Source organism: Mixophyes fleayi, chromosome 7 (assembly GCF_038048845.1).
Source record: "Mixophyes fleayi isolate aMixFle1 chromosome 7, aMixFle1.hap1, whole genome shotgun sequence".
Taxonomy (NCBI): Eukaryota; Metazoa; Chordata; class Amphibia; order Anura; family Limnodynastidae; genus Mixophyes; species Mixophyes fleayi.
This window is the reverse complement of record NC_134408.1, coordinates 149,455,617-149,481,559: the sequence shown is the minus strand read 5'-3', so window position 1 is coordinate 149,481,559 and position 25,943 is coordinate 149,455,617. Positions and strand designations below refer to the sequence as shown.

General features: G+C 39.5%; 1 protein-coding gene across 1 annotated transcript in view; it reads left to right on the top strand.

Annotated features, from left to right (window-relative positions):
• CNTNAP5 (contactin associated protein family member 5) overlaps positions 1-25,943 on the top strand; it is a 298,681-nt gene that overhangs the window by 196,138 nt on the left and 76,600 nt on the right. Inside the window, exon 13 of the mRNA XM_075181121.1 lies at positions 9,238-9,438. Coding sequence (XP_075037222.1) covers positions 9,238-9,438 — 201 coding nt within the window. The remainder of the gene's footprint in view (positions 1-9,237; positions 9,439-25,943) is intronic.

The following is a 25,943-nucleotide window of genomic DNA, read 5'->3' as shown; positions in this document are numbered from 1 at the left end:
ATGAATTTACATGCATTGCAAAACCACTAATATTTACATTTATCTGTGAAATTCTAGAAACGCTGTGATGTCCTGCATCTTTGTTTGAGATGCAGGAAATGTAGCAGCACGTTTTAAATGAAACCTTCCTGTCTCTAAGTGAAACCTCACACATCAAAAGGCTTGATTAGCATTAGACCTTTTTGCTCCAACAGTTGCAGAATATTCATTCCCAAAAACAGGTTTAGACTTCTAACAAGTTATTTTCCCACATTACAATACACAGCAGACTTTCTAAACAAAGGCTCATTGTATAAGCTATATACATCAGAAATAACTTGTTTGCTGTTGAAAGGTTACAACAGGAAAACCAAATTTTCTACCCTGGTATCAGAAATAACGATTTCCTATCTCACAATATACACAATATAAAAAATAAGTGCACGTGCAATTACATAAATAAGTGCTCTGTGCTATTTGCTTTAAATAAATTTTTAGCAAAAGTTATTTAATAGTGATCCAGTCACAATGAGCACTAAAGCTGTTGACATACGAGTTGATTAAGTACATTGAAGGTGGAGAGTTGATGAGTAGTATGAACGCTCCATAACTTTCCTGCATCTAAGACAACTGCCGCTTCCGTCTATCCCCAACACTTACCTGAGTATAGACTAATGCAGCCGGTGTAGAACGAGCTTTGTTATGAAATTAGCTTATTAATAAAGTGGATCTACTAAAGCTCTTAAGAGATATGCTTTATAATTAGATGTTATTGCTGAACTCGTCCTCGGCAAAACATGTCACAAACCTGTAGGTGAAGATTTATTTCTTATTTGTCATTAGCTAATACTAATTATGTGTGTTAATGAGCTGTTGAAAATCTAATGTCAGAAAGTCAAAAAACAATATACTTGGTGGGATTGAAAAGGTTACATGGTAGCAGTAGGTCAAACAATAGCTTTCTTGATGACTAATTCAGGTCATAGATTATCCATGCCAGAGAGTGGTAAAGATAACAATATATTTTACACTTTATACACTGTTCTCATTCCACACTCCTCCCTCTTACTTACTGCAACTAGATATTACTCCGCCCATTACTGCTCATGGGCGGTCCTAACAACAATAGCCCCACCCCAGCCCTACCCACCAAGAGCTGTCACAAAGGAATAAATGAGAGATTTCCTTTTATTTTTAGAAAGAAAAGAAAAAGCTAAAGAGCATATATCTCTTTTGGAAACATTTGCTCTTAAAATATATATTTTGGGTAATGTATTTTTTATCCCATATTGTACAATTGTATTATTTAAAAGCCCTCTCCCATAATTCTGCAAAAATTAAGTGAGAACTATAAGAAACACCTTAAATATAAAAGGTAAGAATAACTAAAACATAATCTAATAAAATAAGGGGGGTATTCAATTGACCCGAAGATTTTATTTAGGACTGCGTTAAGTCATTTTAACGCTGTTTTTTTTATCATTTTCGAGCGGGTTAACTTTACCCGCGATTCATTTCCATTTTTAAAGCTCTGTTCTTTTTCATCAAATGGTCCTCTCGCGCTCCAGTAAAAGGTCTATTGAAAGTATAGGGTGTGCGAGAGGCAGCCGCTTTAAAAGCAATTGAATTGTTTTTTAACGCGGCTAGTTTAACATGCCACTATGCTGTTTTATCTCGCACCTCTTTGGGTTGTGATAAAAATAAAAAACCTCTGAAAAATATTTGAAATCATGTAATAATGAGAAAAAAAATATAAACTATGTTTATCACTAATGCCTAAGATGTAAAAGTTGATTTTCTTGTGATAAAATAATGAAAAAAAATAAATAAATCACTAATTAAATATATTTATGTATGTTTTTGGTACAAATATATGTACTGATGTGTTTTGACATGGTATATAATATTCTATAGTAAAAAATAGTTAAATAAAAAATATGCTAAAGAAAGTACTGTAATGTAGATATTATACATGTGTAATACAATCTAATGTATGAAAATGTATGCAAATCCTTTTTTTTCTGTTATACATGACCGCGTTAAAACTCCCCTTCACTCGCCTAAAAGCTCGCAAACACAATGATTAACGCGTTGGGGCAGCGTTCCCTCTTTTTCAATTGAATTGCAGGAGTTTTCATGCTGCGTTAACTTTAAACTGTCGCTATAGCAGTTAAAAACCCGCGGGTGATTTTTTTTTTTATAACGTGGCTTGAGAAAAAAAATCTCGCGCTCAATTGAATACCCCCCTAAGAATGTGAAAATATCGTTATCAAAAACTACCGCTCGTATTATCAGGAATACAGCTCGCCCTACTGTAAAATATAAGGATATTACAAGTCACCTTGAATTTCCATGACCTGTATAAAAACAAACAGGTTGCAGACTTTTATTTCTTATATGGTCACAAAACTCCTCAATGACTTTTAATAACCTTATATTTCACTGTAGGGTTGTATTACCCTACCTATTTCTATTTCTAGTCTACCGGCGGCCATGTCCTTGTAGCCCATTGTGTGTGTTTTTCTAACAGGACTCAGAACATACTCCCGGCGTCATGTTATGGGATTATAAAAAGGCATATGAAGATGAGAGAGCGGAGTTTAGCAGCTTTCTCTGCGGTCTTTAGCTGTAAAACTGTCTCCCAGGACGGACTGCAGACGGCATCTTCTGCTAAATTGGACAATGAAATAAAACTACTGAGTCATAAAGTTGTAGCATTAGCCTGGAATTAAAGCATTGTCACCTTTGCATTAGAAAGCAGTTTAAGCGGCTCTTAAAAACGTTCTTTTGAAGATGAATTTAACTTTGCATGGGTGGACAGTGCAATGAATTCTGTAATATTTACAGCTTCTCTCCTCTTTTTCACCCTGGCTTTCCTGGAGCGGTATAGAATCGCACCCACCGAAGAGTGATAAAATAATGATATCTCTCAGGCTTAATGGCAGCAAATGATATTAAAGTGAGAGGGATAATGAGTGAAGGAAGGTTATCCTAGTTTATATGTACCATAAATCTAAGGATGCTTCTCAATAGCTTTTCATTTTCTGCTGCTGTGCTTCCATTAATTGTTCCGTTGGAGACACTAATGCACAGGAGTATACTGAGAATATGGTGAGGCTGTGATATAGATCTTGTTTGTTTATTTTTGAGCATAGTCACAGTCAACTCAGTCATATTATATAAAAAGTATTTAGTCTTTGAGAAGATGGTTCTATTTTAATTGTTGCCCTGTTTATGTACAACATTGCCTTATAGTATAAGAATATCTTAAGTGCAGTATTGGCAGGGGAGGGCTGGCAAATTTTAGCTCGGGGGGGGCAAGACTTGTCGGTCATTCCCGTTTTAAGAAGTCAAGCCCGATCTGTCTTTATAATTATTTTCAGAAATGCCATTTTTTATATATTAAACAAATCCAATAACCTGTCTTATTTGCAGCCAGCTCCTGCTTTATGCTGGTCTAGTCGGTGATGTTTAAATGGCTCTCCATGAAAACATTGGCTGACCCTAAATGGGAGCAGATCTTTTGTACCCTGGAAAAGCTGTGTGTTCTTGTGGAAGGTTGGGGATGGCTGTAAGTTAGTGACTGCAGTGTGTGAGCTTCCCTTTTATAACTGCACCAACATCTGATATCTACGTGTTGTGTTGCATGAACAAATTGTTCCTATTGTAATGTGTTCAGACTATCAAATGTAGAGACCTTGGTTGGATGCTCTATAACTGACCTCTCTGATATCTCTGGTCCTACATTGAGGAGGATTGAAGAATATTTGGCAAGAAGCAGAAATATAGATATCTTGCACATGCACATGATATATATCATCATCATCACCATTTATTTACCAGTTAAAGCAATAGCTTTAAAGGCAAAACTTGCCTTTAAAGCTATTGCCGTTTTAATTTTAACATGCAAAGTTGCCGGATATTGGCGATTTGCAAACATCACTACTTGATACATTTACCCCAGAGACCCTTAAAAAGTTAAAAGCACAAAAATAAACACATTTTCCAAAACACACAAATTTGTACTCATATCACATTAAATGTATGCCACATTACACACACGTCAGACACAGCGTATTGTTTAACATGTTGTGTTCAATAATATTTCACACCGGTCGTCAGCCAGGTGACATTTGCTCGTGCTGTATAAACCGTTTCTGTTCTTTTTTTAGATAAAAGATTCAGAATTTGTCAGTTTCCTCTTGTAGGGAGATGAAATAATGAACACAAAGTCCAAGGCCATAAAGGCAGCGGAATTAATGTTACCGTCTCTTTCATGATAACAAAGTCTTTTGAAGTTGTCGGGTCTCGGCTACTATCTCCCACCAGACTCCTGTACTTTCAGGATATGTAGCACAGAATCTTCTAACAATGACCCTTTTATATTTCACTGTCAGGGTGTAACATTACTTTGAAAGTTTATAGTTTTTTACATGCTTTGAACCTCACTTATGATGCAGAAAGGCTGAGATGAGGGGCAGAGTCCTCTTTGATGATGCCCGTGCCTTGATTTGCGTTGGGGCACCTACATTTCTGGCAATGTGCACACAGTTTGCGGAGCCGAAAACACAGCTATTTTTACTCCCCGAAGCATATTTGACTTTGCACCAGCTCAGAGATAGAGATCGGGTCTCATTGTATACTTATAATAGGAACAATTTTGCTCCTTCATCATCATCAATTTATATAGCGCCACTGATTCAGCAGTGCTGTACAAAGAACTTTATGAGCGCAGCCACGTGTAAGCATGATCTGTCTTCTCATTTAAATATACCCCTTTGTGTTTTAATGAATTAAGTCAGTTTTTACAGCTAAATCAGACAGAATTCAACAAGTGACAGTCCCATGTCCACTGTAAGTGCCACTATTGTCTCAGCATTGCTTCCTCCTTCTAGACTGTAAGCTCCTAAAAGCGAGGCCTTCTCTACCCTCTGTCTGATGTCCGTGTCCTCTTCCTCATCCTTGTATGATCTTGCTCTGTTTTTAAGTGCAATTTGTAGTTGTAGGATTGGTCATTCTGACTATAAGCAAAGATGAGGAGGAGGAAGATGATAATGATGAGGACGATGATGACGATGAGGATGATGAGGATAAGGATGATGATGAGGTGGAGGAGAATGATGATAATGATGATGAAGATGAGTGTGATGATGATGATGATGAAGATGAGGGGGATGGTGATGATGATGATGAGGAGGAAGACGATGAGGATGACAATGAGGATGATGATGAAGAGGATGATGATGAGGCGGAGGAGAATGATGATAATGATGATGATGAAGATGAGGGGGATGGTGACGATGATGATGATGATGATGAGGACGATGATGAGGCAGAGGAGAATAATGACAGTGATGATGACGAAGATGAGGGGGATGGTGATGATGATGATGAGGATGATGATGAGGCAGAGGAGAATGATGACAGTGATGATGATGAAGATGAGGGGGATGGTGACGATGATGATGATGATGAGGAGAATGATAATGTGAAGGATGATGAGAATCAGTGTTTCCCAAACCCAGTCCTCAGGGACCCCTAACAGGGCAGGTTTTCAAGGTCACAAGTAAAATAATTATACCACCTGTGAATCTGTTACAATGTGTCAGTCAGTAATGATTACATCTGTGCTTCAGGAAGGAGTAATGGAAAATATGCACTGAAGAGGTCCCTGAGGACTGGGTTTGGGAAACACTGATTAGGATGATGAAGAAAAGGGTGATGATGAGGATGATGAGTATGAGGATGAAGATGATAATGATGAGGATGATGAGTATGATGATTATGATAAGTATGAGGATGATGATGATGAGTATGATGGGTATGATGAGTATGAGGATGATGATGAGGAGAATGATGATGATTATGATGAGTATGAGGATGATGATGATGAGTATGATGGTTATGATGAGTATGAGGATGATGAGGAGGAGGATGATGATAAGTATGATGAGTATAAGGATGATGATGATGAGGATGATGAGTATGAGGATAAGTATGATGATGAGGATGATGATGATGAGTATGATGGTTATGATGAGTATGAGGATGATGATGATGATGAGTATGAGGATGAAGATGATGATGATGATGAGGATAAAGATAATGATGATGAGGATGATGATGATGAGTATGATGGTTATGATGAGTATGAGGATGATGAGGAGGATGATGATAATAAGTATGCTGAGTATAAGGATGATGATGATGAGGATGATGAGTATGAGGATAAGTATGATGATGAGGAAGTGCATTGGGTGGATTATTTAGGTACAAAACCAAAGTGGTAAATAAGGGCCTGTGTGCAGTGGTTAATTACTGCAAAAGTGTCCATGCAGCTGCTCTGGGGCCCTGGCAGTAAAGGGGGCCCAACAACACCTGTCCATTTCCTCTGGATACCCCCGCACCGCCCTTCTCAGCATAAAGGCCGTAGAATGTGATAATTACATGGTAATAATGTAGCTACGGCGTGACACTGTTTATAAATTCTGGCTTAGTAACAAGCTTCACTATTTGAAAATTAGAAATATCTAGAAACGAGTTCTGCGGTTTGTTCTAAAGTAGCATTTAATGTATTAATTTATTGCAGAATTCTGTACATATTTTGTTAGGTAACAGCTTTCACAAGTGATGCCCGCTGTATGATATGACAAAAGGAAGAGGATTTATTTTTTTCATTCAAGTGCAGCTTGCTGTGCCGAGATTTATTGAACTTGCTGGGTACAGTAATTTTAGTGCTCTCCAGGCTGGGAGCTCTTTTTTTATACTTAATATAACCAGTAACCCTCGAAATAGCTTTGTGTGATTGACAGGCCTAGGAGTGAGGTTGCCATGGAGACGCGTGTGCGTGTCGATTGGCTCAGAAGACATCTTCACCTTGCTGGCTGCGATTTGCAAACACATTGTCTGATAACAGAAGGAATTCGTAGACCTGGTGACAGGGCTGTATTTAGGGTTCACGCTGCCCCTGGGCCAATGTTATCGGTGACTCCTTACTGTGCAACATTAACTGCTTAAACCTTTGCATTTTTAGCTATGGCCTAATCCCATATGATCAAGGCAAATTGTGAAACATGACAGGATCGGTTTATTGAAAGGGAATTGCAGTATGTCAAAAATAAAAGAGTAATAAGACATTACAGCAAAATAATATATATATATTTTTTTTTATTTGGTCCTTATATAATATACGATCCCCATTCACATAGTGTCAACATCTTTAACCTGGCATCAGTCAACATCAAGTGTCAGTACTAGTGTCAGCTTTCAGCTATAGGGCTAGATTTAATAAACTGCGGGTTTGAAAAAGTGGAGATGTTGCCTATAGCAACCAATCCGATTCTAGCTTTCATTTATTTAGTACATTCTACAAAATGACAGCTACAATCTGATTGGTTGCTATAGGCAACATCCCCACTTTGCCAAACCCGCAGTTTAGTAAATATACCCCATAGTGTGTGAATAATGAAGAATAATGGTCATATTCAAGTATGTATTACGCCCTAATATTCTCCTTCTTCATTATGAATGCCGTCTATATCCGCTTACATAAATTTGGGACCAGCACTGATCACATGCTTTATATTTAATAGTCCCTCTATACTTTATGCCAACAAAGAAGTGTCCACATACATTATGCCCATCATAGCTGTGCTCTGTCTGGTAACACGTGAGGAATCTGAGCCATGTCATAGGCAATGTTGAAGCTACAGTATCTGCTGAGAAGAATTACAAAGCTGGGTGATACATTGTAACAAGAATACAATGCTGAGCCATATCTAGTGGCAGGGGTACGATGCTCAACCATATACAGTATCTGATATATTGTTGTGTACTACTGACCAGGACATATAATGGTATGACCACCACTGACCACCAGTGTTGTGGTAGGAACTCTCTGTACTGATGTTGGTGGGAATTGTGTTATTGTTGGTGGAAAAAAGTTCAGTTCCTTCCAGAACTGCTCTGATTGGCTCTCAGAGTTCTGTTTAGACAGGAAGTGGAGCTCTATCACACAAAGTGATTGATCTCTGGGACCCTGCAGATGTGGAGATACAAGTGAAATACATTTTTATAATGCTGTCTGAATGGTTTGCAAATTATTAGGAGACTTTACTAGTCTTTATAAAGATGCAAAGCATTTTTCACCCTATTTTTGTATTATTCACACCACTATATCAGAATGGATTTACGAAAGGATTGAAACTTATGTTACTTATTTTTAATATAAGGCTCTCTTACCTAAAGGAAGTTCTCTTCTCATTTTTGTTTTGTTACACAATTTTGCAAGATAATGATGGTGTTCTCAAATTTTCTGACCTCTCTGCTTGAGTTAGAGGGACACAGATGCTGAAATATGGAACCATTAGAAATTAGGATAACATTCTTCCTGGAAAAATCAGCAGGAATCCAGAAATGAAACCTAATAGGAAAATGATAATTAGTCTTCACATCCAGACACATGTGGAGAATTTCTCCATGAGACAAGTTCTTAGCCGGAGTGATACAGTTGTTTGCGGTTACTCCCAATGCTACAAGTTGTTTTTGTTAGTTATTGGCTTGAAGATAAGTGTTGAGGGTTTAAATTAGTCTTAAGAATAGGCTTAAGTTAAGTAAATATGGATGGTTTTAATTGATCTGTTTTATGTCTTTTCATTGATATAGACATGAGTGGAAGTGGGGAGCGAGGTGATGGAGGTGCAGTAGGGATGCTTACAGTTATTTTACATAATTTAGGACTGATGTGGAGGCAATAAAATCATATATATGCATCATATCCACTGTCACCATGTGGCATATGAAGAAGACCATATGCATGGTTGGATTAGCCTTACGGTTGGGCTATGTTCGGAAGGTAATGGTTAGGCTGCGGTGGGAAGGTTAGGGTTATGGTTAGAGTGTGGTTGGAAGGTTTAGTGTTAAGCTCTAGTTGGAAAGTTAGGGTTTGGCTGCGGTTTGAATGTTAGGGTTGGCTGTAGTTGGGAGGTTAAGATTAGGTTGTGGTTCAACGGTTAGAGTCAGGCTGCAGAGGGGAGGTTCCGGTTTGGCTACGGTTGGAAGTATAGGGCTAGGTTGTGGTGGGAAAATTAGGGTTTTGCTGCAGTTGGAAGGTTAATATTAGGTTGTGGTAGGAAGGAAGACATTGGGCAAGCAGGGGACATAAGGTTTGTTCTTAATTCCAGTTATTTGTTGTGTATATTTGTGTATATTTGTTGACTGAAGATTTCATGGGAATTTCTAATTAAATGTTTCCAACAGAAGAGAAAATCTGGACCATCATCCAACACAACATCACAGAACTAACTCCAGTGCATGGGTCATTCTCTGGTAGACCGTTCTCCATGTCACTTAACTACAGCGCCAGTTCGGAACAGCTGGAATCCATGATCAACAACGCGGAGTACTGTGAGCAAGAGGTGACTTATCACTGCAGACATTCCCGGCTGCTGAATTCTCCTAGTAAGTAATCATACATACAACATACAATATATGTCCTATCCTTATATATCTGTAATTCTCTTACTCTTCACTCTGTATTGTTACTGACTGAGACTTGGTTTCAACCCTTTAGTGGGTCTACTTGGTTCTAAAATCCATTTAAAGTGTATCAGTCACCATATTGTCTAGTGTTAATGTTTTTGCTCTATTGCATAGCACCTTATGCCCACATATTGAAAACAGAATACTGGTCCCGCTGGAAAGTTTTTTTCTTTGGGGGTGAGAACCAACTATTCAGCGTGTTATTCTCTCCCACTCAGTCCTCCTCCATCCTACAGTAGAGCATCTAGAGTAATCCAGCCCAGTAGAGAGCAGTCCTTGAGTTGGAAGTTGAGTTGGACTGTCATGCTACAGTCCCTGGAGGAAAACGGAGGAGGACTGATCATGAGAGACCATAAGGTGCAGAATACATTGCTCTCTCTTGGGTGAACCAAGTTCCGGTAAAATGCTATTATTTATCGGTTCTATACAATGCATACTGTTTTTATGTGAATTATTCACTTAATGTGTGTATATGGATCAGCTGGAATACAAGTAAAGGTGTCTTTTTACGTTAATTTTGTACTGAAAAATACAGCTGTTTGGAAGCATTATGTGGATCACTAATTGATTGATTCATTGAAAATGCAATCACTTTTGTACTCCTGTTTTTGAGAGATGCTTTGTTCATAAATTACATGTTAGTAACTTGATACTTTTATCCTATAATATTGTGTAGTTAGGTCTTGTTAGAGCTCACCTTTCATCTTAATGTGATGTTACTTTTTATTCAATTACATAATAGAGTTTTTCCTACCTTACTTATTTCAATACACGGACAGAAATCTGTCTTTGATATTTTTGTTGTTTATCTTAATATCTCCTGTTTTCTATCTTATTCTTCTCTTCCAGCCACTTATTTACATTTTACTGTCAAATATTGTGCTATGATTGCCTGCCAGAAGTTACGTGTACAGATCTGTAGTGTATTTATCTCCTTAAGCTAATAATAATATCAATATATTTATAGTTAATAAAGTAAAAACATGTTGTGTTGTGCAAGATGCAAATGTAATTAATCTCTATAATGCAAATATGTTTTGAGTTTTTGTTTAGATTTTAGTTCTCTGATACATAATAATAGGGCATCCCGGTGGGGCAATCGGTTGGTGGAGACGACTGTAGTGTGATGTGAGTTTGCTATGCATTGTATACCGAGAAGCACAGAAATGAAAATTAAATAGTGGAATGACTTTCTCTAGCCTTGTGTCCCGCTAATTGTGATGATCTGGTGTATTTTGTGTTCTCAGTAGCAACAGGTTAAAATAGTTTATCTCAAGCTAATGAGCAATGTTCCTGGGATTGAGAATTGTGTAGAAGATGAGCTACTTGCAGACTAGTCCTATCATTAATTAGTTATTAATCTAATTCCAATTAGGTGATAAGGGAATAAGGATTGATTCAAACACTGGTAAATAAAAACTGTTAATCTTCTGATTTTACCATTACTGGGAAGTCTAATGCGAGTCCTCTATCCGAGCAGGTTCAGTGCAAATCCTATATTTGTCTCTCTCTGAAAATATTTCTACACAAAACAAACAATATACATTACTCCACATTCCCTGAAATAAAACTGTCAGACACTAACCTGAGTTTAGGTCTTCCAGATAGTGAGCCGAAAATGAGGATTTAATTTCCGTGAGCAGAAATAAGATTGACAGTTAATAATATTTCAGGAACACATCGTTTCCAGACTAAAATAGTCTTCCAATTATTCTCAGAAGACTGAAAGGACAACACCATTACCTGGTATACTGACAAATCATATATATTAAACCACATTGCACGCACACAGCACAATATACGTCTACAAGGGCATAAAGTGATTTCATTTTCTGTGAAATATATGTAGACTGGGGCGCTGTTAGTTGGTTATATTTCTTGGATGATTATGCATAATTCTCCTAGCTGTTTCTTTGCATTAATTTTGTGAAAATTTGGACAGCAGACACTAGGGGATAAATTTATCAAGCTGTGGGTTTGAAAAAGTAGAGATGTTGCCTATAGCAACCAATCAGATTCTAGCTGTCATGTTGTAGAATGCAATAAATAAATGATAACTAGAATCTGATTGGTTGCTATAGGCAACATTTCCACTTTTTCAAAACCATAGGAGTGAACATTTCTATCGATGCTAATTACGCTCATGCAGTACTATAATATTATATTTAATACAATAGTAAATCACCAATATATAATGCTAGTCAGTTGCTCCATAAGTGAATACCAATTTAGAGTTCTGGTGATCTGTTTAACTCTTATTTAGCTTTCTAATGATGATTGAAACAATGTTGCAAATGTTGAGTTTCTATAAAGTTCAGCATTCTGTGCCAGTAAATCAGTGTGATGATTGCACAGATTTTTTGTGGGGGAAAATTCAGAACAAAATTGTATTTTCTTTAAAATGTTGCTACAAGCATAATGAGAATAGCAATGTCGTTGGCTCTCTGGTTCACGTATGGCAGAATCCTTGTGTACATGAGATAAGATTGATTAAGAAATGTACTGTACACATATATAGGGTATATTTTTTTTAATGTTGCCCTTAGGTACAACAGCTGTGTAGATAAAACTGTATTCAGTGCACAGATCTATTGTCATATCCAAGGGCAGAAATAGTAAACATATTTGCCTACACAATATAATTCTTTAGAGGCAATGTATGCCCTTTCCTTGAAATGTAATTAATACCTCTTCAGCAAACACATTGGGGTATATTTACTAAACTGTGGGTTTGATAAAGTGGAGATGTTGCCTATAGCAACCAATCAGATTCTAGGGGGTAAATGTATCAAGCTGAGAGTTTTCCAGCTGGTTTGAAAAACAAATCAGACTCTAGCTATCATTTATTTAGTACATTCTACAAACTGACAGCTGGAATCTGATTGGTTGCTATAAGCAACATCTCCAGTTTTCAAACCCGCCGGAAAACTCTCAGCTTCATACATTTACCCATAGATGTCGTTTTGTAGAATGTAGTAAATAAATTATATGTAAATTCTGATTGGTTGCTATAGGCAACATCTCCATTGTCTATAATGTTAAGGTTTTGATCTACACAACAAATATGTTACTTGTATTAATCTGTAAATCGTCCGGACACCTCGTCCCTTTTTCTGTGGCAAAGATATGACATTTACCAACAAGACTTCAGACATTGCTTACAAAACTTTCCTTCTTCCTTTGTGGTTTTCAAGCGACTGCAGAGCCTGTGAAGCCTCATTAAGGAGGGAAGATGTAATGAAACACGTCGATACGTAATGAGGTGTTTTTTTCCTTGTTCTCTTCAGATTTAGATCCGAGGGCCCGAGCGGGAAGGCAAATCTCATTAAAAAAATATTTCACGCAACCTCTGGCTGGTTAGCTTAGGCTGATGAGAACTTAAATTGTGAAACCTGATTTTCTTAGCTGCTACTGAATCCCAGCAAGGGTGCAATGTTTAATTTAGTGTATGCTAAGCTTTTGCATTGCAAGTTCTGCTTATTGAATTGTTTATGAGGTATCCAGAAATATCAAATTGAGTCCTGTGATTTGGACCACAAGTGTCAGTGTACGCTGTTATACACAGATTGGATGTGTTAGAGTTCAGGCCTGGCATTGTGAAACTACAATTCCCAGCTGTCGGCTGGCTATCTGCTGGCTGAGCATGCTGGGGTTTGTAGTTTCACAACACCTGAAGAGCCACTACTATATTTCACACAATGGGGTGATATGTGTGAGAATGGGAGGGTTGGGGTTATATGGGAACGGGGAAGGAAATGTGGGGGGGGTATATGTGACAAGAGGAAGTGGGGGGGCACGTTTGACATGGAGAGTGAGGTATGGGGGCATAATGTGTGACAAAGAGAATTGAAGGGAGAAATCATGGACTAGAAGTCGGTGGTAGTGACTTTAACGGTGCTGTTAACACCGACAGTGACTGCCACGACCAAAAATTCATGAAACCCACTTACCCGACTTGTAATAAATGCTGACTAACCTTTACAATGACCAATGCAGTCCCCGACAGTGTGTTAATAAGTCACGGTCATCAGGAATAACGGCGGCCTCTTTTCACGTCATTTTAAATTGTCACCTCTATATCACTATTTTTAAAGCGGCAATGCACTTTAAAATCGGAGCTAACTGTTAAACTTAGCCTTAGGGTTAGGGTTAGGGAAAAGCTGTCGTTTTCCACCCGCTGCCAAGCTGCCGGTTTGTACTTCCACGTCGGAAGCCCCCGGGCCCGGGGGATCCAGGGTTGCGGTTAGGGTTAGGGAACCCTGGCCGAAGAGTTAGGGTTAGGGTTAGGGTTAGGGTTAGGGTTAGGGTTAGGGTTAGGGTTAGGCAGCCCTGGCCGAAGTGGTGAGGGTTAGGGTTAGGGTTAGGGTTAGGGTTAGGGTTAGGGAAAAGCTGTCGTTTTCCACCCGCTGCCAAGCTGCCGGTTTGTACTTCCACGTCGGAAGCCCCCGGGCCCGGGGGATCCAGGGTTGCGGTTAGGGTTAGGGAACCCTGGCCGAAGAGTTAGGGTTAGGGTTAGGGTTAGGGTTAGGGTTAGGGTTAGGGTTAGGGTTAGGGTTTAGGGTTAGGGTTAGGGTTAGGGTCGGGGTTAGGGAACCCTGGCCGAAGTGGTGAGGGTTAGGGTTAGGGTTAGGGAAAAGCTGTCGTTTTCCACCCGCTGCCAAGCTGCCGGTTTGTACTTGCACGTCGGACTTAGGGTTAGGGTTAGCATTAGGGTTAGGGAGAGCGTTAGGGTTGGGGTTAGCGTTAGGGTTAGGAATAAAGTTAGTGTTAGGGATCCGGCATTGTCGCTTTAAAAATAGTGTTATAGAGGTCGCAATTTAAAATGATGTGAAAACAGGCTGCTGTTATTCCTGGTGATCGTGATTTATTAATACACCGTCGGGGACTGCATTGGTCATTCTTAAGGTCATTCAGCGTTTATTACAAGTCGGGCAAGTGACTTTCATCATTGTATTGTCAGCCTGCTGCTTGTCATTTAAACTAGCTCCGGAACTCCGTACCCCGCCCCTAGAAGTGAGGTGCAAACGAAAAGTCCAGGGGGTAAATGTATGAAACGTCGGTTTCTGCAAGTCGCCGGAAATAGTCGACTTTGCATTTACAAATAAAGTTACTAATATTTCCAGCTGCATTCTTGTCTCTTGTCACTTCCTCCACTTTCACATCTTTATAACGTAGCTCCTGTCATACCGGCGGTAATTCCTCCATCAGAACTGTGTTCCAACGACTGGTTGAGAGTTTGCGATTATAAACTCGAGAGCGCAAAAACTGGAAGGAAAAAAATTCACAGGGAGAAAAGGAAACAATAATACTCCGATAATCCATGTGCGATCACGGATAAAGGGCGAGAAACAAATATCCTTCTACTGACAGTCTCAGACATAACCGATCTATCTCTCTCTGACTGGACATCAGATGAACCTCATGTAGGAGACATTAAAGCAGGTTAAAGGATGAATAGCGAATCAATAATGGAGCAAACTGACAACAGAATCCCTCAGATGTTAAACCATGTAATAAGGAAGTGTAGGTAAACACGGCCGATCAATATATAAAGTGTTAGTAATAATAGAGGCATTTGTTTGTGTGATATCGCTGCTATGTCAGCAAAATCTCCTGTTGTTCCATTTTCTGAATCATTCCAGATTCTGGGTCAATATTTATTTTTCTGTCAAGTCAATTAATCAGTAGGGTTGTTTGAAGTCCCGGAAATTCTGTTTACTGCAAATTTCTACTCGAAAGTCAAGGAATAGCAGTGAATTAGGCTCACATTTTGAAGATTTTGAAAAAAGCAAAATAGCCCTCCCCTGTGCCAATTCTGATTTCATAGGGCTGAGAGACCCCCTCGCCAGATCCCCATTTAGTCGCAGCGCTAGTCAGCTGCAGCTGTTTCCATTATGACCGGGAGACAATGGGTGTTGTGTCCGCTGCTATAGTGTAAATTATCCGAAGCTGGTCAGTTTATTAGTGGGGAGGGGGAGGAGAAAAACAGTGCCCCCTAAGGGGCAAACCCAGGATTTGTAGAGGGGGGTTTCCACACCACGCCGCAAGTGGGCGTGACCAGCATGCTTGGGGGCAAGGCTATAATTTTAGACAGTGCTTGGCTGCTCTCCAACTCTTCCTATCCCCATAATATACATGGGCAATGCTGCGTGCACTACTGTTAGGTGCACGCAGCTCTCTCTTTTCGAGCAGAGCCGTGTGAAGCAGGGGCAGGGTCCAGCCACCTGAATTATACAGTGCCCCAGGCTTGGAGGGGGGTTTCCAGACACTAGGAAACCTCCCCTCGGTTTGCCTATGCCCCTCTCCCAAAGGCTAACAGTGGGTCTTTTATAATGAATTATGCCAGAAGTTTTCTTTTAATATAAATTTTAATTGAATAAAATATTGTCCACAAATTTGTTAAATATAAAAAATAGCAAAGGTACACATCTACTGAGAACCTGTTTTATGGAAAAGGAACAAGATCCCCCCCATATTCTGTGGCAGAGCCGTGTATATGGCACCATAATGCAAATAACAGACAGCTTATTCATTTGGTATTGGCGGGGGTCTTGTAGACACCTGACCATTATACCGGGCGCACAGCGTTGGTACACAGACCCACCAGTCGTGCCAACCTTGACAAACACCCAAAGCGGACTGGAATCCAGGCACTATGTTGCCTGCCTCTTCTTCTTCTTCCCCAGCCCACATGCGCAGAAGACAGTGGTGAGATAGGGTGCGGAGATATCACCGCGCAGCGGTTCTGCAATATGAGACCTGCGCTTATGTCTACATTCAGGGAGCATTCATACAGGGTCAGCGACCAATCATAGCGCCTTAGTTCTAACACTGAACGTCCTGCATATTAATGACAGCTGGTGGTGATAATAACACTGTCATGTATGTGGTGCGTAGCACACGCTGAGCCAGAACCCCCATCACGCTCATATTTCTGTGTTGGGGGCATTACATGGATCGTAGAAACATGTCAAATGAACATGTTATAGAGGATTATTGTTTTTAACATGTTATAGACCACTATTTGCTTATGCTGTAGTTTGTTGTTACTTTGTCTGACTACAGACTGCCTATAAAGTGTTAATGATAATGAGATTTTTGTCTGGTGGATATACGCTGCGCTTCCCGGCTGCTATGCTCACCTGATTGGATCAGAGACCCTAGCGTGTGGGTGTATTATACCTGGGCATGCTGGCATGCAATATGTCAGCTCTTATTAAATTTCCAACTGTTGCAAAATCTGCTCTTAATGAGGAACAGTTGATTAATATGACCGTGATTTGGTGTTTTTTTTTTTTATCTTCTTTAATTAACTTAAATCGGCCTCAGCTTAGTGATCTGTTTATCTCCCAACTGTCGACATTGAAACTTGAAAGGCAAAATTTTGTTGTCGCACTGATTTCAGGCATTTTATTGATTGTGTGTTTTCTAGAAGCAAATGTTGCTGTAATGTGTCTTCATCTAAAGCGTTGTTCACAGTCACCGAGTACCACACTGTAACCCTGTGAGTATCTTCTCTTAGTATTTGTCAAAATTAATAGTATAAGCAAAATATATAAAATATTCCTGTTATAGGGATTTATCCACCTTCCGAAGGAGCTGGTAATCTGCTGGCAGAACTCTTCGATCAGTAGACTTTCATTGTCACTGTCATTGTTTTTCTCCCTAAAGGGTAATTATGAACCCCAAAAATTGCAGACTCACAATGCCTCATTATATGTGCCAGTGCTCCTACTTACTTACTTAACATACTACAATGTGCAGCCACTTCAACCTCCGTCTGCATTTGCAGGTTGTGGATGAAACGTCACAAGCCCAACCTACTTTCACTTTAGGACCGCCTACTTTTCATTAATAGAAACTTTTTGATTGTTTTCCTTGAACACATAGAAACATAGAATTTGGCAACAGATAAGAAACACTTTGCCCATCTAGTCTGCCCATTTTTAAAACCATGGTAACCTCCAACCCTAGTTAATCCTTTATTCTTTGTAAGGATATCCTTATATCTATCCCAGGCATGTTTAAATTACTCTGCTGTATTATCCTCTACCACCTCTGATGGAGGCTATTCCACTTATCCATTACCTTTTATGTGAAGTAGTTTTTCCTCACATTTCCTCTGAACCTACTACCCCCCAGTGTCAGTACATGTCCTCGTGTTCTAATACTTCTCTTCCCCCCAGTGTCAGTGCATGTCCTCGTGTTCTAATACTTCTCTTCCCCCCAGTGTCAGTACATGTCCTCGTGTTCTAATACTTCTCTTCCCCCCAGTGTCAGTGCATGTCCTCGTGTTCTAATACTTCTCTTCCCCCCAGTGTCAGTGCATGTCCTCGTGTTCTAATACTTCTCTTCCCCCCAGTGTCAGTACATGTCCTCGTGTTCTAATACTTCTCTTCCCCCCAGTGTCAGTGCATGTCCTCGTGTTCTAATACTTCTCTTTCCCCCAGTGTCAGTACATGTCCTCGTGTTCTAATACTTCTCTTCCCCCCAGTGTCAGTACATGTCCTCGTGTTCTAATACTTCTCTTCCCCCAAGTGTCAGTACATGTCCTCGTGTTCTAATACTTCTCTTCCCCCCAGTGTCAGTACATGTCCTCGTGTTCTAATACTTCTCTTCCCCCCAGTGTCAGTGCATGTCCTCGTGTTCTAATACTTCTCTTCCCCCCAGTGTCAGTACATGTCCTCGTGCTCTAATACTTCTCTTCCCCCACAGTGTCAGTACATGTCCTCGTGTTCTAATACTTCTCTTCCCCCCAGTGTCAGTGCATGTCCTCGTGTTCTAATACTTCTCTTCCCCCCCAGTGTCAGTACATGTCCTCGTGTTCTAATACTTCTCTTCCCCCCAGTGTCAGTACATGTCCTCGTGTTCTAATACTTCTCTTCCCCCCCAGTGTCAGTACATGTCCTCGTGTTCTAATACTTCTCTTCCCCCCAGTGTCAGTACATGTCCTTGTGTTCTAATACTTCTCTTCCCCCCAGTGTCAGTACATGTCCTTGTGTTCTAATACTTCTCTTCCCCCCAGTGTCAGTACATGTCCTTGTGCTCTAATACTTCTCTTCCCCCCAGTGTCAGTACATGTCCTCGTGTTCTAATACTTCTCTTCCCCCCAGTGTCAGTACATGTCCTCGTGTTCTAATACTTCTCTTCCCCCCCAGTGTCAGTGCATGTCCTTGTGTTCTAATACTTCTCTTCCCCCCCAGTGTCAGTACATGTCCTCGTGTTCTAATACTTCTCTTTCCCCCAGTGTCAGCACATGTCCTCGTGTTCTAATACTTCTCTTCCTTTGTAGAATGTTTCCCTCCTGCACCTTGTTATAACCCTGGATATATAGGAAAGTTTCCATCATGTCCCCCCTTTCCCTTCTCTGCTCCAAACTATACATATTAAGATCTTTTAGTCTTTCCGGGTAAGTTTTGTGATATAGGCCATGCACCATTTTAGTTGCCCACTGCTCGGTTTATTCTCATTTGTGTGGTAAATTAAGTATGAGATTGAGACGCATCAGGATTTTGTTACCTCCACTGTGGGGAAGATTTATCAAACCTTATAAAAAGGAAAAGTGGGGATGTTGCCCATATCAACCAGATTCTAGCTACATGGCTGTCACCCTTGACTCCTCCCTCTCTTTTGCCCCCCACATTCAATATCTTGCCCAATGCTTTCACTTCCAACTCCGCAACATTGCCCGCATCCATGCATTCATCATTTCCCATATTCATTACTGTAACATTCTCCTCACCGGCCTCCCTTGTATTGTCCAATGTCTCTTTTCTGTACGGCGCTGTGGAAATTTTGTGGCGCCCTATAAATAAAGGCTAATAATAATAATAATAATAATAATTATAATAATAATAGATGTCATTTATCTAGTACATTCTAGCAAATGATAGATGATAGCTAGAATCTGATTGGTTGCTGTGGGCAACACTTCCACTTTTCCTATTTAGAAGATTTGATAAATCTCCCCCTAAGTGTCACACTTGTGTGTTTGAAAGTTATTTTTTCATTGCTCAAAGAACACTTAGAAATGTAAACTGTTCCCTGCCACAGTGTATTGATTTACAGTGCATTCCTACCTGATCTAATACTCGTATTAAACAGACATTTTCACAACCTTAGAAACCTGGTGAAAGTTTTGCGTTAACCCTTTGATATATAGAGAGAAGTCGTAAATCTGATGAATACGCCCTTTTTCTTCGGATGAAGGAATTTTGCCCCCTAATTCTTCTCCTCCATAGAGGTCACCATGACAGTTCCCAGTTAGTAAAAGGAGAGATCACAAAAAATTATGACGATAAGAAACACCTCTCAGATAGATACCTCTTATATTGTGTATAATGTGCTTTTCAGTTTAATTCCACATTGAAATGTTGGATTCCCGGCTTCCAAATAGAATCAATAAACCAAGTAGCTCAGTACTGTGGCTTTGAAGAGGATTTTGCAGCGTCTTCTGCTGTTTGGAAATTACCTTGGGGGGGACAAACCCTTTTGAATGTATAAAAACAGCTAAAAGTCTTGATTTCTAATAGACCCATTTTCTTGCATTTTGTGTTCTGTGTTCCTCTTATCCACACGCAGTGATACATGACCAAGATCCTGTGACACGTGTGTGTCTTTGACCCACATCAAACAATCGTTTTCAGCCAGTGGTGTCTTGGGGAATTGAATGCTATCGTTCCCAAACGTTGTCTTTTTTCTATTTTCACAATGTGCATTGTGATTGTTAGCTTTAAGGTATTTTTGTGCAAAGAGAATTTAACCTTGTAGGAACGAAAGCAAGAAAATATCAGTCAATTGTTATCACAGTAAGCTGGATATCCCAGTATATATTTTAATACTCTAAACTCTAGACTAACATTTTTGCGTTGCATCACAAGTTGTACATCAGAAAACAAACCAGTGTGTCTTCACGTAGCCAAAGAACACACAATGTGATGGACTAAGATTGTTCACAACCTTGGAAATGTGTCTTACAGTAACGTGGTTGCTCAGTCTGAACATTTTTCCGCGCTTCGAGTTGAGCAGAGACTTCTATATTGCTATTATATACATGTACCAAGAGGAAATGTATTGAGATAAACAACAATTACCTGATTTCGTACATGACGTTAGAAGACGAGGTTACTGCAGGATACAGCTTTATACGTGTTAATTCTAAACAATGTTCTTCCGTTGTATGGTGCTAATAACACTCACTCTTTGTATGTTCCTATACTCCAACTTTCAAAAGTGCTTCTCTCTACACCATATATTCTTGATGTTCTCTCATACCTTAAACCTTTCTCTTTGATTGCCTCTTACCTCTGAAACTCTCGATCCTTTTGTTCCTCATCAAATTCTGTCACCATGTGTCTTGAGATTGCTAGTCCTGTGATAAATCTCAGTCACGGTGGCGCTTGTTGTACCTTAATCTGCTATCAGCACTTTAAGGGCCTCATTTAGAGTCCGTTTTACGTGCAAGGACCAAAAAAAACACTATCACGCATGTGCAGCAAGCACCATATCCGCCTGCATCTTGGTCGCATTTAACACTTGCGACAGCTTGCAGCTTGCTACGAGAAAAAGGGCGAAACGCGGAATTGTGAGGGTGTGACCACGTAAGTAAATCCTAGACGCAGTAAGGCATCAGACACAAAACACACGTCAAAAAAGAGGTAAAACTGTGCAGCCGGAATTAGGTGGCGCAAGCAGTTAGCTAGCTGCAGGAACTGCTCGCAGCCCAGTAGGGTATTACGAGTGGGATGCAACTGGGGTTGCATCCCACTCGTAATACCCTACCAAGCTGTGGCACACTCCCTCTCCTACGCATCTTAGACGGACTTTGCGTCCGACTCTAAATGAGGACTGTTCGTTGATGTTCCTCTATTGCCTAACCAATAGTCCAAAAGAAACCTGTATCTAATATACCATGTCAATGCATCAAATAAATGGAAATATACATTAATTCCCTGGTTGGGACGTACCGCTTCTGCAACCGTGTCATCTCCATCGCCACCTGCGAGGAGGCGGGTAGCGTTGGAAATAGCATGGCGCAAAAACTTGAGTTTGTGGTACGTGGGGAGGGGTCAAAAGGTGTGAATAGAACTAGGACGTGAGCGAGATGTCAATTTGAAGGACAGAGGGGATCAGGCTTCTATAGTTTGATCATTTGGAGCACAAACTCCATTATGTAGAAATAGGAATCGTGGGGAGTTCGGCAGTGGGATGTAAGAAAATAATATTTATTACAGGTAAGGATTGCCTAGGGCAGTATAACATCTGACTATGACCCGTATAAGGGTACAGGTGCAGCATAAGTTAATTATCCCCTATGCAATAAACTACACTCTGTAAAAGCATCTCGTTCATGCGGATCAATAGTTTACGAGCTCTGCTTGTCACATAAAACAAGTGCAGGAGGCAGGAGATGCAGGAACAATGCTCGCACCGATGGTGTTTCCATAACTGCAGCCCAGGGCCGTGCTGACTGATTCCTGCATTAAATGACATCGGGGGCCCCCAGGACCCTCCGGTGTTATAAGGTTTTCTTGCAGCATTAATCTTAACCTCACAGGTGATAAACAGACAGGAATGATATTGTAATAGGAAGACAATGTGGAATTGTAAAATATAATGTAACAAGGATTGAATGAATGTGATCGAATTTGTTCCTTTTGTATTTTTGTCAATGAAGTAGTGGAGGGCAATCGCTATAGTGTGAAACAAATGTTTGCAACTATCTTACTAAATATATTGTAGTAGATTATTACAGACCTCAGAAATTGATACATTTGTGAATGAATTTGGAATAATGCGCTGGATTGTAATACTCAGGATGATTTTATCTCAAGTATTAATATCCGGATCCCGCAGTATTTTCAGGGTAAAAACATTGTTTCTTATAGGTAATGCCTATTACATAAATATGTTAATATTGCCCCAATTAGTCCCTTGTGTACCCACGTCTGTGCGTCGTGGCAGTTTCCCATAGACTGGTAGAAAACAGCCAGCGAGAGAGGGCGGAGCTTAGAGAAAGTCAGGTGGTAAAGACCTTTTGGGATCTACTTTCGGGTCTAGGTTATATTCATTTTTAAGAAAAATAAAAAAGTGCAATACTCTGAAGTGCAAAGTGAAATTCTGGCCTCAATGACTATTATGCCCAACTCTAGTAATGCTCTGATGCCAGTAGCACCTTATGCAAATGAGAAGGTGAAGACCTGTTCTACAGGTGTTGTAGTAGTTGAATCACATGACCTGGACATTGTAATTTTGAGGAGAAGATACATTACAAAGTTCCTGTGTGCTTTTACCTGTAAGACAACTATATTTTCTGTTCTCTGGTGGTTTCATTGGGATCTGAGCACCTGTCATAGTCTTTGGGGTATATTTACTAAACTGGGGGTTTGAAAAAGTGGAGATGTTGCCTATAGCAACCAATCAGATTCTAGTTATCATTTATTTAGTACATTCTGCAAAATGACAGCTAGAATCTGATTGGTTGCTATAGGCAACATCTCCACTTTTTCAAACCTGCAGCTTAGTAAATATACCCCTTTATCTTCTCAGCAACTTCTGTATGTAATAGACATAGAAACGAGTGACAGAGACATATACGAAAAGTTCCCTGACGTAGTGACCCATGAGAAAAGAAAGTTTCCCACATTCAGAGCAGTTGCACAATGTTTTGGGGTATACATTCAATACAGTTATCTAATAAACGTGGGACTATTGTCTTTACCAAAAGTCACAACATCGGTGATCCTCCTCACACGTTGTGTTTGACAGTTATGAGATAGTTGTTAACTGACCAGGAACTTAGTGCCTCGTATTATAATACTTCAGTACCAAAACCAAGCAACAAACAATTATGGGAACACTTTATGAAACCCATTGCACAGCAAAATGTGACCTCATCCAGTGATACAAATCATTTGTGTTTCCAGTAGTTTTACAAAAAACAAATCAAGTGTCAGATTAATAGCTGTGCATCACAGAACTGTTTTCATCATGGTCAGCCTCAATGAATTAGGACACTCAAAGACCAAATAATAGCCAGATCATTAGAACTTTCACAGGTCTAGACCAACATGTTGCCAATTGGATCATTAGAAGACTGACAAGACGTGATCAACCTGTAGTCAAATAAAGCAATAGAAAAACATTATCAGCTCTACAATAACTTTCAGCCAATCAGATCATTAGAAGCTTTCCATGTGAAATAGAAATTAAATTTTACGATACCAGTGTTATTGTGGCAACTATTGTCTTTTTCTGTCCCAGAGCATAGTTTATCATTTAGGGGGGGATATAATCATTGCACAATCAGCATTTGGTGCCATTATGAAATAATACTCTAATATCACATGACACTTGCTCAGGTTTGATTTGCTACAACAAGGCCCCAGGAAGGTGATATTTTTCCATAAAGAAAACCAGGGCATAGTCGTGAGAGATCACAGGTGGAAAGAGAGCATCGTACTATGATTTGTTCAGACAGCTCATGTAATAGAGGCCCGGTGCAGTCAGACTATAGTCTAATCCAATCTTCTTTCAGCCTCACATGTTAGAGTGCGCCTGTAAGACCTATCAACAAGACAAATTGTCCTGACAGCCAAAAATTAGACGTGTGGTAATCTGCACCCTCTAGACTGAGCTCGGTCATACAGACACGTAGAGGAGGGCAGGCTGCAAGCGGACTATGGGTCACTAGCCGGGACTTCAAGATAAGGTGATTCTAACATAACAGATATGCAACATGAAACATTTAGGCTCATTACTTTGATCTCAAGAAATACAATTTATAACTATATACAACCTTGCTTGCAGAACAAGTATATATAGTTACAACTTAAAATGCATTGTTAAGATTTTAAAAAAAAATATTATATAATGCCAGTATAATATATAGCGTCTTTGTGCTTGCATGATGCAGACTCTTTAGGGTAGATTTATCAAACTAATCAGATTCTAGCTATATCTTTTGTAGAATGTACACTTTGAAGAAGAAGTAATCTATTTTACTTTTAAAGTATAACATTGAATATACGAGATTTGTTTGATATAGAGGTCTATATGACGGGAGCCTGACTTGGACTGTTGCTAACGTCTGGATGTTTGTATTGGATTCATCTCCTACTTCAGACTTGTTTACACACGGACGCACAGCAGTTGGCTTAATTGTAATACACTGTGCTTCTCGCAGATGGGGAACATGTCTTCATCATAAACAGTGAGATCAGCACAAACCAAGAGATATGTAGGACAAGCCAAATCTTGTCGTACTGCCTACTGGTTGGCAGTCCTGATGCAGTGCAGCACAGTTAGGGTTAATCAGCTTAATTAATGTGTCAGATAACAGGAAATGATAATTTACCATCCAAAACATTGTGCTCCATTTCTGTACTCTAGTGCTCTGATTGGTTAAGGTTATTCTAGCTATGCCCTCTTCACCTCTGTTAATCTATATTTTGAAAAATACAAATAGAGTAGGTTCTCTAAACACTCCATATGCCCCCAGTTAAATGTTTCTACAAATGAAAAATTAAAGCTAAATATTATTATACTTTATCATTATACATTGCTCTTTGCTCTTAGAATACACGGGCCAGTAGCCGACACCTTAAGAGCAATAACTGTGGCTGCTTCTATCCAGCAAAGAATTGACGACTGTGTGCAAACTATTTAGAAAATCCTCTCGCCCAGACAGAATCTCAGAGCACTGTTCCTGGGGCCTTATTAGTTTTTCTGGAAATGTTGAATGCCAATGAAACTCCATTTTTATGGACGATGATGAACCACAGTAATTTGTTCGCTGTTGGGAGAAAAGGAACAAACTTCTTTTTTTTGGGAAATTGTAGTAACATGGGACAATGTTTCATCACGTGTCTAAATTTACCTAAAGAGAATCCTGTGAAACAGAGAAATCTCATTGAGTAAAATGTGTTAGCGACAGACTGATAATAAAACCAATTAAGAAAATATGTGATTGACTTGTTTCTTCCAAACTGATTGGTCATATGGGGGTAAATGTATCAAGCTGAGAGTTTTCCGGCGCGCTTGAAAAGTGGAGATGTTGCCTATAGTAACCAATCAGATTCTAGCTATCATTTTGTAGAATGTACTAAATAAATGATAGCTGGAATGTGATTGGCTTTTCAAACCCGCCGGAAAACTCTCAGCTTGATACATTTACCCCCTGGTGTCTTAGACTAAAACTTAAACTACGATATGTGATTTCACCCATCTAAACATATAAAATAAGCCTGATTAAAACTGATTTTTATCTTGTAATATATATCTTGAAAAGAGAATATTATACGTAAGGTGATTTCAGAGTTAAACGGTTGTTTTCGAATTAGACACTTTTTAACTTATTGTTAAATGAATAATGATAATTTTAGATATTAAAGTGTTTATGCAGCATAGTAAAACAACCAACTACG